Genomic DNA, 14,156 nt, shown 5'->3' with positions numbered 1-14,156 from the left:
GGATGGCGATTGCATTTTTCAACATGATTTAGCACCTCTTCATAATGCATGGCGTGTGTCGGAGTGGTTACCCGACAGCAACATCCTTGTAAAGGACTGCCTGCGCGGAGTCCTGACCTGAAAGCTATAGAACACCTTTCGGATGTTTTAGAAAGTCCGTGCCATGCCACACCGGCCGACATTCTGCACTCCGTGAAGAATGGGCTGCCATTCCCCAAGATACCTTCCAGCACCTGATTGAACGTATGACTGAGAGTGGAAGCTATCATCAAGGCTAAGGGTGGGCCAATGCCATATTGAATTCCAGCATTACTGGTGGAGGGCGCTACGAACTTGTAAGTCATTTTCAACCAGGTGTCCGGATACATTGATCACATAGTGTACCACTGTCAAAGTTCGTTCGATCGCGTGGCGTTCCCCCTAAGGCGTAACTAAAGAATTTTATCGCGTATCTGCGTGCGAAAGGAGTGCCGGAATTCAGTGCTTTGCTTTTTGCACGGCAGGCGCCTCAGAAGGAAGAAGCTGCCTGGTTTCATGTAGCGATTAGCGACAGCAGTACTTACAAGGATTTCTGCACCGCGTTTCTGACGACATATTGCAACCTGGCGAGTGCGAAGATGAAAGTATATCGGGGACAGTATGCGTCACGGTCACGCCAACCCCTGGCGACGTACGTTGTTCGCTTTATCGTTCTGGCAGGATAACTGGACGACAAAATGATAGATGAAGTTTGGTGTAGCGCGATGCGCTCACACTTTCCTGCTTATGTGCAGCGTGCACCCGTCCGAGCCCTGTCGAGAGAACAGTTCCTCGATATTTTAAGGTCGTTGGGCGACAATGAGGAACAAGACAAACAGGACGGCATACGCTGGCGCAATGAGAAAGGAAAATAGGGCTCCACAAGCGTTTGTGGGGAGTATTGACTAGCAAAACTGGCACAATAATGGGCGTAGGAGAGCAAGACGGGAGCGAGGTGCTGGAATACGGGGATGGCGCCCATGGCATTCGACCTGGAATCACATTGACTTGAGTAGAACTGTCTTCAGTGATGAGTCCCGCTTCTAACTGAGCCCTGATAACCAGTGAAGTATCTGGAGACGGACTGGACAACAACGGGATACCAAGCTGACTGTCCCCTGACATCCAGGAGTGATGGTCTGGGGTGCCATTTCTTTTCATGGCAGGACTCCTTGGATGTCACCGTGACACCCTCAAGCACAGCGGTATGTCGAAGATGTTCTACGCCCCTTTCTGTTGTCCTTCATAGCAAGCCAAACCTCGGCTTACATTTCAGCAAGGTAAAGCCCGTCCGCACACGTGAGACTATCCACTTCTAGTCTTCGTGATTGCCAAATCCTACCTTGGCCAGCAGCGTCGCCCGATCTTTCCCAATTGAGAAATTTTGGAGCATTATGGACAGGGCCTTCCAAACAGTTCGGGGTTTTGGCGATCTCACGCGCCATTAGGACATAATTTAGCACTATATCTCTCAGGAGGACATCCAACAGCTCTGTCCATGACTGCAAAGCCGGATAACTGCTTGAATACGAGCCAGAAGTGGGCCAACGGGTTATTGACTCGCTCAGTTTGTGAAGCTGTTTGTCTTGAATAAATTATTCAATTTTTCTGAAATCGTTATCATTTTTTTGTCTGTGTATATACATCCTATTTACCGAATTAGTTCCTTCATGGTGCGTCTTTCTTCCTTTCTTTTTTTTCTTTTCTTTTTTTGTGTATGAATTTAAATACACGCATGTTTTTTTTTATTGTTGACATTTGAGTCCTTTCAAGCGGCTCGCACAACTGACACTAGTAAATGTAGTGAATAAGGAGGATGCCTCTAGAGATCGATGATTTGTACCTTATTCCTGATGGCTGTAGTTAGTGTGATAGACCGGAAGACACCACTATTTTTACGGTGAGAACCAAACTCGCGGAGGAGTTGTTGTTAACAACGTTAAGGTATTACCCATCCCATCCTATCCGGCCTGATCAATGGTACTCTAAGAATGTGTCTCACTAATATTTATTGTTCTGCGTGACCAAACATTTGGAACTGAAACTCAAAAAATGTTCAAATGTGTGTGAAATTTTATGGGACTTAACTGCTAAGGTCATCAGTCCCTAAGCTTACACGCTACTTAACCTAAATTATCCCAAGGACAAATATACACACCCCTGTCCGCGGGAGGACTCGAACCTTCGCCGGGACCAGCCGCACAGTCCATGAGAGCAGCGCCGCAGACCGCTCGGCTAATCCCGCTCGGCAACTGACACTCAGCTTGTACCTTTTTTATAGAACTCGACGGACATTGTAACTGTGTACGATTGATCTCTTAATTATATATGTCTTGTGTGTTTCTCATAAAGTTGCTTGTGATTCGCAACTTATTTATGAATATCATTACTGGGTACTGTTTATGTGTGTTTCAAACGCCCTAGTTCTATGTATCTTACATGTGAATAGTATTTTCGTTTCTCATATACATCTCCACAACGAAAATTATTGCTGCACATGGTTTATTTTTATTTTCACAGATCCTAATTCCATGCTGCTTGTGTGTATGTCTTATTTACATTTGTGACATTGTCGGCACATGTTCAGTGTGTTGTATGTTCTTCATGTATTCTTTACTTATTGTTGAACTTCGTGTGTCTATTTATGTGTATCTTGTATAGATTTATCAATGGCCAACCAAGCTTGACACGCTAGAATACAACTAAAAACATCACATCTCAAAAACAAAAACCCGGAACTTGTGTGTGAAGTGCGATTTTTGTGTATTAATATGATGGAGTGAAGATTTTAAGATTTTTCATTTTCTAAAGGTGTATGTGCGACTCGTCAGGTGAACACACGAGGTGTGTGAGAAAAAAGTACTGAGACTTATCTTTTATCTACCAGAGTTTTTATTTTTTTGAAACAACAGTGCTGTCCCCTTCAAAGTGGTTCCCTTCGGCAGTTATACATCGGCGGAGTAGTTGTTCCCATACTTGTTAGAAGTGCAGAAGGCTTCAACTGGTAGGACCTTTAACATGCCTATCACATTCTTTTGAGTGTTCACCAGGGTCCCAAACTGACGTCCTTTTAAGATATTTCTCAGATCCGGGAAAAGAAAAAATGCCCTTGGAGGTGAAAAATTCCATGACGGAAGTAGCAGCGTGGCATGGAGCACTTGTCTGCAACAACCGGTCTCACTCGATTCACCCTTTTCCTGAGCCTTTCAAGGACACCTTAGTCAAACACTTGGTTGTCGTAGAGGAACAAATTATGATGAGGTTCACGACCAGAGTGTTCCCGGCTTTCCAAAAATGATTTGTGCCAGAAGAAAAGTTGTACTCTTGATAAGAAACGTTTCCCACACGCCTGTTTCAACTTTTGAAAGATCACATTCACGAATTCCCCGAGGTTAATACAAAACTTGATAGCATAATGTTGCTCTACCATAAATTACGCTGTTACATTTTCGTAGCGCACAACAAAAACACAGCTTCACTGATGGCGCTCCCCAAAAATCACGTGATAGATGCAAGGTGATGAAACTCGGATTGAGCATCTGAAAGGAGTGAACACACTGGTCTACACAAGGAGAAGAACACAGCGTTGTCAGATTTCTAGCAGTGTTCTCAGTGTCATTACTTTTCTCACGATCTGTCGTGAGACTCAACCAAATGAATCAAGAGCTAAGAAACAAGGAGCTGTGAAATACCTTCGTAGCCAGGCACTTTCACCACCAGCCAGGAAGTTGGGAGCATCTTGGGACTGTTGGCAGGGACAACTTGGAAGTGTGGACACCGTCCAAACAGGCTTCTAAGGGCCAACGGTACCGACCAAGCACCATGTCATTTTCCGCCGTCAGGCGTCACTGGTTGCGAATATGGAGGGGCATGTTGTCCGCACACGGTTCTCCTAGCTGCTGTCAGTTTTCGTGATTAGCGATGCAACTTTTCAATCAGGTAACTCATAAATTGGCCTCACAAGGGCTGAGTGCATCCTGCTTATCAATAGTGCTCGCCAGACCTAAACCGTGACCCATCCAAATGCCAGAAAAGTCCAACAGCGCTCAACTTCGGTGACCTGACGGGAACCGATGTTAAAACTGCGGAAAGGTGCAGGCGCGAATGCAGGAAGGAGGTTTGTGAATTTCCTTGGCTCTCTTAAGAATAAACGCCTTATGTTGAGACTGGCAGACGATGAAAAAACCCGCTGCCTCTGCAGGCATTTGGACGATGCGTGGATGTAAAAACGTCCTTAAGGCAGGAAAGACGTGTTAGAGTTCTGGATGGCTCCAGAAGAATCGGCCAACATTAAAGATTTTGGCGGACAGTGAGAAACGTGATGATAATTCGTTGAGCCCTGCAGGCACCAAGACAGACTGAACACATTAAAGCGCCAAGAATACACACACGGAGGCATTTGAACCTTTCGAACGCTGCAGAAGAAATGGCCTGCCTAAAAATGTTGGGCGGACTGTGAGAAAGATGCTTATAAGTTCCTAACACCAGCAGATTGGCTGCATTCACAACAACTAGAGAATACGGCCAAACATCAGAAAAATGTTCTGGATTGATTGTGACCAATGCTGGCAATGGCCTCGACAGAGACAACGTGAGAAAAACGAGAGTGCCCGAGTCACATGTCAGCCCACATAAGATTGGAAATTTCCACCCTACAGTGGGAGGCATCATCACGAAATTGCGATCAGTCAGTGGGTGGTGTTGCATATTCGGCCCACCAGTGACTGAGAGGACGAAAAATTCTGACATTCTGTGAGCTGAGGAGAATCGGGAGAGACGAAGAGATAGCTGGCCAGACAGGGTGAAAGCAAGACGTCATGGAAGCTCGACAGCCCATTGTCTATTTAGTCTGCGGACCTCGAATTTCATCCTTTCTCCCGTCTGAATGTTCGCCAGTACTTTGTGATTTACTCTTTTTTCTGTTACATGCTAAATGGATGAACACTTGCGGTCCAGTGCGTGGGAATTAAACACTCGACTGCACGTTACAGTTTCCTGCCCTGACATCCAATTCCCAACACTGCGGGGACGCAGCTTCTGAAACTCAACCGCCGCGGCCAGTCAACGCGGAAACCGTCCCAGCCTCGCCGCAAAAGCCGTTGAAGACACATGCTGACTGCCAAGTCGCCGCCATGCAGCTACGATATGATTCCCGTACTCATACAGCGTATGCCGCCCACACCACCGCACAACAGCTGACTACGAAGAATGGTGAAGCGTTCCATTTCCACCCCTCCTAATCCCTTAATATGCTAGTCGAGTCCATGGCAAAGCAAAATGTCAGGTCCTGAGATCTGTATTTGTATAAAACGCATTGCAACAACTTTAAACACTCCATGTTTTAACCCTTTACTTAATCTGTTTGGTCTAAGTGTCAATCCCTAGAACTTATAAACTTGCTGCTCGACCATTCCACGGGTGTACTGCAGGTCCAAAGTGACCAACGGGCACAATATTTCGGCGATCAGACATGTCGCCATCGTCAGGTGCGCTGACGAACTGAGATTGCGGCTATAACCTCAGCAAGGCGTGGGAACCAGCACTGAGTCTAATGAAAAAGAGGCTCAGCAAAGAAAACGAACGGGCGACCAGGGCGGACAAGGCAGTTACACCGACGCCGCCACCGACGCCGACGCCAGCCTCTCAGCTACCGCCGATGCGCGGCCACGGGCGCGGACCGCGGAGAGCGGGGGAAGGGGGTTTAGGACGGCCGCCCGCCCTCAGGAGCTCAGTTCGTCAGCGCACCTGACGATGGCGACATGTCTGATCGCCGAAATATTGTGCCCGTTGGACACTATGTACCGGCAGCACACCCGTGGACTGTTCGAGCAAGAAATACGCCGGGAGAAATTGAAGAATCACATTATAAACTTGCTGTTTGATTTCGCTGTATGCTCTTTGAATTTACTACATTTCTGGCTTCCACCGAAGGATGATCACATTGGTAATTTGCACGCACATCATATCACAGTTTTGAATTTATAACAACGCACCTTACAGTCCAATTCCCGAATCCCAGTCTGGCCATATTATAATCCATCTGAGATATTCTTGTGCCTCTGGCCCTTTACCAAGTATACCTAATCCTTCTGTGACTTTTTAACAGAGTTTTACGCCATTAATAGTTGAAATTTGTTGCAGAAGTCAATTACTTTTTCTACTCTCTGCCTACTAACAAGCCCAAATTCTCCCATAACTGGCTTATATTCCTTCACCTACTAGCGTGTTCCAATTCTCCGTGACTGACAGATTGTCATCTCCTATGAACTACTGAATTACCCGTTCTTTCTCAGTCTCTTAATCTTCTGCATGAGACTTCGCTTTGTATACCAGAACTATTGTCGTTGGTGTTAGTTTACTGTCGATTTTAAGGAGATCAACTCTATCACTGAACTTTTCACAGAAACCCACTAACCTATGCCAAGCCCACGTTCTCCCGTAACTCTTTCTTCCATCCTTTCGCTACAACCTCACTCCAGTCCCCCGCGAATGTTTGATTTTCATCTCTTTTTTACCTACTATCTGAACTATTGTTGTCGACGTTGGTTTGTTGCCGAATCTGATGAGAACAACCCTATCACTGAACTGTTCACAGTATCTCTATCTTTGTACTTCCTTCCTATTCATAACTAATCCTACTCGTGTTATATCATTTCCTGCTTCTGTTGATATTAGCCTTTACTCGTCCGACCAGAAATCCATACCTTCTTTCCATTTCACTACAGTGACCTCGGCTACATCTAGACTGAGTCTTTCCATCTCCCTTTTCAAATTTTCTAACTTTCCTTTAACATTCAAACTTATGGCATTCCACACTTCGGCTCGTAGAATATTAAAGTTTTATCGTTTATTCAATCTGCCCCCATGGCAGTGCCTTCCCGGACATCGCACTAGGGGGCTAATCTGGAGTTCTTCACCAATTTAGATATCACTAAGACACTTCCCCAGTTACAACAGACACGTCCTGTGGATACCAAGTGTGAGTCTTTAATGGGATGATTTATTTTGCCTTCTGCATCCTCACGCCGTTGATCAATACTGCCACCTTTTAGGGGCAGTTTCCCGCCCCAATAGCCAGAGGTTGTCATGACGCTCTGTGCGCTCTTCCGCACTCTTTGACAACGCTTTGTGACTGCTTGTACAGGGAGTCTTAGGCTGTCAAGTCAGATGATCGTTACTCAAATTTTAAGCAGTAGCTGGGTTTGAACTCGGAATCCAGGATGTTTCCATTACTAGTCAAAGATGCTACGCCTAGTTCACTGGTCCATAACGATTAATAAAGCAGAGACGAAAGGGAGGAAGTCACTAGTCAGGTGAACCCGCGGTCTAGAGGTAGTGTCTGTCACTGGTAATTAAGACGTTCTAGGTCCCGGATTCGAACCGAACCACTGCTTAAATTTCTGATAAAAATCATCAGCAATGACCGCCGAAGACTTCCGGCATAGGAAGTCACCGTTGTTCTATCAACAGCTTCGTCAAAGAGGGCAGAGGAGCGGACAGAGGTTCAGGCCATTCTCTTGTTCTTACGGTGGGAAACTGCCCCTAAAGGGGAAGACTTAGCAATAATCAACTGCATGAGGATGCAGAAGTCAATGAAACCACTGAATTAAAGATCCATAAAGTGTATCCACCTGATATGTGCCCTGTGATTGTAAAGGTGTGATGATTATCTTCCCATTGACAAAAGATTCCGGATTACACCCCCATTCGAAACTCCGAGAGGAGATTGCCAAAGGTTAGATGACAACGAGAAAATATGGAACAACCTAGGAAGGGGTAATGTTCTGTGAATCAGACCAAGACATGTCAGAATTTTGAAAGTGGTAGGGAAGCTAAAAAATCTAAAAAGGGAAATACCAAGGCTCACTCTTAATATAGTGTGGTCGGTGAATTAAAGTGGAAAGAAGATACGGATTGGTTGTACGACACATACAGAGTAATATCACCACCGGCAGCAAATGGTATAACTGGAGTATGATCCGTTATGAATAGAAAGATAGGTCAGAGAGTGAACAGTTCAGTGATAGGGTTGTTCTCATTAGATTCGACTGCAAACCAATGATGACAAAAACAGTTAAGACGTACACGGCGACGGCACAAGCAGAAGATGAAGAGATAGTAAACGTATATGAGGATACTGAACAGGTAATTCAGTATGCAAAAGTGAAATGAAAACTAATACTCATGAGAGACTGGAATGCGTTTGTAAAGTAAAGAATAGGAAAAAGAGTGAAAGGAAGAATATGAGGTTGGTAGTAGGAATGAGAAAAAGTAATCGAGTTCTCCAATATATTACAGTTAGTAATAGCAAATACACTGCTGAAAAATCAGTGGAGGAGGTATACTTGGATAAACACCTGGAGATACGGGACGCTTCCAGCTAGTTTACATCATGGTCAGACAGAGATTCCTAAATTAGGTACCGGATTGTAAGGCGTACCCGAAAGCAGATATAGACCCCGATCACAATTTATTAATAATGAAGAGGAGGCTGACGTTAAAGAGAATCCTACAGAAGAATCAGAGTGGAAGGAAGTGGGATACTAAAGTACTTAGAAATATTGAGAACGGTTTGAAGTGCGCTAAAGATGTGGATACTTCGATAAATAAGACCACAACAGTAAGAAGTTAAACTGAAGAGTAGTGGACACCTCTAAAAAGAACAAGCACAGATGTTGGAAAGATAAATACTGGGGTAACAGGTGAAATACTTGATCGACGAAAGGACGAAGTACAAAGGCGCTCACGAATTGAAAGGAACAGGACAATATAAATCGTTCAGGAGTAAAATAAATAGGAAGTGCATGGAATCCAAGGCAAAATGGCTACAGGAAAAATGTGAAGAAATCGAAACAGAAATGACCGTCAGTATGACTGACTCAGCCTATAGCAAAGTCAAAAAAACTTTTGGTGAAATTAAAAGCATGGGCGGCAACATTAATAAGATGTTTGAAATTCTGAGAAAAATAGGCTTAAGCTATAGAGAAAGTCGAGCAATGTATTCGTACAATATGTACAAGAAACAAGAGGCACCGATCAGACTGGAAGACAAAGAAAGAAATGCTCGGACTGAAACGGGGTAATGCAGGGATGACTTCTTTCGCCCCTACTGTTCCACTATACATCGACGAAGCAATGACGGAAATAAAAGAAAGGTTCAAGAGCGGGATTAAAATCTGAGGTGAAAGGATATCAACGACAATGTTCGCTAATGACATTGCTATATTCAGAGAAGCTGAAGAATTAAAAGATGTGTTGCGTGGAATAAGCAGTGTAATGAGTACAGAATATGGACTGAGATTACGCTGAAGAAAGAGGAAAGTAATGAGAAGCAGGAGAAATGAGACTCGGAGAAATTGGTGGTCACAAAGCAGACGAAGTTAAGAAATTCTGCTGCCTAGGCAGCAAAATAACCGATGATGGACATAGCAAGGAGGACATCAAAAGCAGATGAGCACTGGGAAAGTGGACATTCATGGCCAAGAGAAGTCTACTAGAATCAAACATAGGCATTAATTTGAAGAAGAAATTTGTGAGAATATACACTTGGAGAACAGCGTTGTGTGGTAGTGAAACATGGACTCTGGGAAAACCGGAACAGAAGAAAATCTAAGCATTTGAGATGTGGTACTACAGAAGAATTTTGAAAATTAGATGGACTGATAAGGTAAGAAATGAAGAGGGCTTCTCAGAATCAGCGAAGAGAAGACGATATGGAAATCACTGGCAAGAAGAAAGGACAGGACGATCGGACATGTGGTAAGACACCAATAAATAACTTACTTGGTATTAGAGGGAATTATAGACTCTAAAAACTGTAGAGGAACATGGAGATCGGAATATACCCAACAAATAATTGAGGAAGTAAGGTGCAAGTGCCACTCAAGATGAAGAGGTTGCCATAGGAAAGAAATTCATGGCGGACTGGTTCAGTCCAGTCAGAAGACTGATGACTCAAAAGTCGTCAGCCTTCTAATTGGTTTGATGTGGCCCACTACGAAAACCTCTGCCGTGCTAATCTCTTCATCTAATAGTCGCACTTGCACCCTACGTTCTCTGTTATTCGTTGGATGTATTCTGGCTTCTGCCTTGCCCTATAGTTTCACCTCAACAGCTCGCTCTCACAGTATGGAAATTATTCCCTGATGTCTTAAGACATGTCCTGTCATCCAGACACTTCTTCTTTTCAATGATCAATGATATATTCCTTTTTTCTTATCAATCCACCAAACGCTTCGAGTATTTTGAAATAATGTTGACGAGTATTATCAACGAAAAGAGTGAACTTTTGAATATTGGTATAGGAAAAGAGCAGTAGTTGACGAGTGCTAACTGGATATTTGTTTGTTGTTTTGATACATATTAGTGCCTCTCGAAATATGGAATACTGTGCATGTGTATGTGTGTGTGTGTGTGTGTGTGTGTGTGTGTGTGAGAGAGAGAGAGAGAGAGAGAGAGAGAGAGAGAGTGTGTATGAGAAAAGAAAGAGATAACGGAAACTATAAATCAGAGGAGAAAATTGGGTGTAGGTGACATATGTTCTGTGGAAATCAATAAAGAAGATAGAATAATTTGAAGGTGTCTAGTTCGAGGTAGTAATAAACTAACTGCTGCTGGAAGTAAATGAGGAGATAAGTAGTCCTAGGAAAGAACTGATAGAAGAGTCGTGTAAAGGACATACTGAAACGAAATTCGGGGTAGTTTTATGGCACTGTATGGTGAGGCAGAGAGAAGAATGTAAGTAAAGTAAAAAGTTATAACATATAATACAGAGCAGAAGCGTCGAGAAGACTTATTTTTTATAAGAAATAGGATGTGGAACCAGTAAGAGGTCATATCAAATAAAGAAATAAGTCAATAAAAAGTTGATGAAGAGAACCACATTGGGTTATGAATAAACGGCAAATATTATACGTAGATGTTCACCATATGTTATATTATACATTCACCTCTGCTACGTACTTCCGACGACGTATGGGTGAGAGCCGGGGTAATGGAAGTCAACTAACCTGTACCACAATTGAGGCCGGGAGCCAGACCCAGCAGGGCCAAGGAGGCCAGCAGCAGCATCACAGAGGTCCTCATGGTGCCCGTCGTGTGCCGCTGGGCGTCTAAGCCGAGTCGTCTGCCGAAGTGTGGCGGCGGCTGCGGCGGCGGCGTCTTTTATACGGGGGGCCGACAGTGTCGTCGCGCAGTCTGCCAGCCCGGCCGCCCACCCCTTCCCCCTCTACCCTATTCGGACTGGCCAATCGTGGCCCACCGCTATTTGCAGATAACTCTCCAGGGACCAACTACTCGCCACTGGCCGCTATTCATAATTCCTCCCACTGTTCTCGGCTGACGTTTCCGTCAAAGCCGACACAGCTCCCATACGCTTCACATGTGTACCTACTCCGGAATGAGGTAATCAGCATCTGAATCGGTCCCTCTCAGGAACGCACGATTGTTTATACCATTCATCATTCTAATTTACGACCTTCATATTACGGTACCAATTAACCACTGCGTTTCGTTAATTGTTATTTCCAAGGGAAGATGGGAAAAAATTGTATTTTCACCAAACCGTCATTACTAGTAGAGCTTGCCGCCTACTCAGTTTGAATCTACATGTTACAAGCATCAAGCAAATATTTTAAAGTGAAAATGAATATACACTGAAGCGGCAAAAGCCTTGAATTACCCCCTAATATAGTATTGGGCCTTCTTTTGCTCGGCACAGTGCAGCAACTTGACGTGGCAAGCACTCAACAAGTCGTTGGATATCTCCTACAAAAATAATAAGCCGTGCTGCCTCTATAGCTGGTCATAATTGCGAAAGCGGTACCGGCGCAGCATTTAGTGGACTAACTGACCTCATAATTATGTCTCGCAAACATTAATGTGGGAGAATGAGATTTTCACTCTGCAGCGGAGTGTGCTCTGATATGAAACTTCCTGGCAGATTAAAACTGTGTGCCCGACCGAGACTCGAACACGGGACCTTTGCCTTTCGCAAGCAAGTGCTCTACCATCTGAGCTACCTAAGCACGACTTATGCCTGGTCCTCACAGCTTTACTTCTGCCGGTATCTCGTCTCCTACCTTCCAAACTTTACAGAAGTTCTCCTGCGAACCTTGCAGACCTAGCACTGCTGAAAGAACGGATACTGCGGAGACATGGCTTAGCCACAGCCTGGGGGATGTTTCCAGAATGAGATTTTCACTCTGCAGTGGAGTGTGCGCTGATATGAAACTTCCTGGCAGATTAAAACTGTGTTCCCGACCGAGACTCGAACTCTGGACCTTTGCCTTTCGCGGGCAAGTGCTCTACTATCTGAGCTACCGAAGCACGACTCACGCCCGGTGGAGCACTTGCCCGCGAAAGGCAAAGGTCCAGAGTTCGAGTCTCAGTCGGGCACACAGTTTTAATCTGTCAGGAAGTTTCATTAATGTGGGAGTCCAAATCACCTCCTGAATGTTTTTCAAACTAGTCACTTACAATTGTGGCCTGATAACAGGGCCCATAGTCATCCATAAATATTCTGTCATTGCTTGGGAACATGAAGTCCATGAACGACTGCAAATTATGTCCAAGTAACTGAACATAATTTCCAGCCAATGATCGGTTGGTTTGGACCAGAGGACCCAGATCATGCCATGTAAACACAGCTCACACTACTAGTATTACGGAGTTACCACCAGTCTGCGCAGTGGCTTGTTGACAAGTTGCGTCCATTGCTTCGTGGGGTCTACGCACACTCGAACCCTACCATCAGCCCTTACTGACTGAAACCGGGACTCATGTGGCCAGGACACGGTTTTCCAGCCGTCTAGGGTCCACCCGTCATGATCACGAGCCCAGGAGCGTCGCTGCAGGCGGCGCCGGCTGTTAGTAAAGGTACTCGTGTCTGTCGTCTGCTGCCATAGCCCATTCAAGCCACATTTCACCGCAGTGTCCAAACTGACACGTTCGTCGTAAGTCCCACATTGATTTCTGCGGTTACTCCACGCAGTGTTGCTTGTCTGTTAGCACTGACAACTCTACGCAAACGCCGTTGCTCTCCGTCCTTAAATGAAGGCCGTCGGCATCTGGGTTGTCCATGGTGAGAGGTATTGCCGCAAGTTCAGTATTCTCAGCACGCTCTTGACATTGTGGGATACTGAAATCCCTAACGATTTCCGAAATGGAATATCGCTTGCGTCTAGAGTCCGTTCATTCCCGTCGTGCGGCCATAATAACTTCGAAAAGCCTTTTCACATGAATCATCTGAGTACAAAGCGCTAGCCTTTTATACCTTGAGTACGCGATAGTACCGCCATGTGTACATGTGCAGATCGCTGTCCCATGACTTCTGTCACCTGAATGTGTAACAGAACAGAGCCCATTTTAAATAATGTTAAATTAAATAATTAACAATCGTCACAAAATGACAGAATGAGGAATGATAGCTTTTTATGAAAAAGTGTTTAGAACTCAGTCCGATCTGTAGTGTTATGGGGGATACATGTAAGCAACTAACTTATTGCAATAACCACATTGGCCACATGTCCCCAAAAGTAGTGTGACCACTTTCCGAGATCGCACGCCATGTCGGTATTAGAGGTTCACAGATGAAACCATCAAAGCGAAAAAAGTGCAAGGAACAACGTTTGTAAGCAGAGAGATGTTGCTTAAACACTGAATATTGCAAAATATTGTAAAAAACGTATTACGCTCCACGTAAGAGTAAAGTAACAATAGTATTTACTTACAGCAGACGACAGAAAATCTAAAAAGTTTTTACCAAGGAATATGGAACAAAGTTTTTCGGTCAAACTTACTGACCACAAAGACGGTCTATCACGGATCTAGTCCGACCTCGACAGGCAGCAGCAGTGTTCAGGGAAATAAAAAAAACTTTAAAAAAAGCTATGGCTACTTTTCCCGTTCTTGTCACTTCATTTATTTTTTTTATTTGACTTTTTGTTTAGCCCACCTTCCCCTGTTTTTATTATTATTGTCCCATGGAATTACACTATGCGATCAAAAGTATCCGGACACAAGGCTGAAAATGACTTATAAGTCCGTGGCGTCCTCTATTAATAATGCTGGAATTCAATGTGGTGTTGGCCCACCCTTAGCCTTGATGACAGCTTCCACTCTCGCAGGCGTTCAATCAC

At 44.5% G+C, this 14,156-nt stretch overlaps 1 protein-coding gene across 1 annotated transcript in view; it reads right to left on the bottom strand.

Annotated features, from left to right (window-relative positions):
- Positions 1-11,136, bottom strand: part of LOC126144998 (allergen Cr-PI-like) — a 38,994-nt gene extending 27,858 nt beyond the window's left edge. Inside the window, exon 1 of the mRNA XM_049915525.1 lies at positions 11,028-11,136. Coding sequence (XP_049771482.1) covers positions 11,028-11,103 — 76 coding nt within the window. The 5' untranslated portion in view covers positions 11,104-11,136. The remainder of the gene's footprint in view (positions 1-11,027) is intronic.
- Positions 11,137-14,156: the final 3,020 nt, after the last annotated feature.

This window comes from Schistocerca cancellata, chromosome 2, assembly GCF_023864275.1.
Source record: "Schistocerca cancellata isolate TAMUIC-IGC-003103 chromosome 2, iqSchCanc2.1, whole genome shotgun sequence".
NCBI lineage: Eukaryota > Metazoa > Arthropoda > Insecta > Orthoptera > Acrididae > Schistocerca > Schistocerca cancellata.
This window is presented reverse-complemented; position numbering and strand designations above follow the sequence as displayed.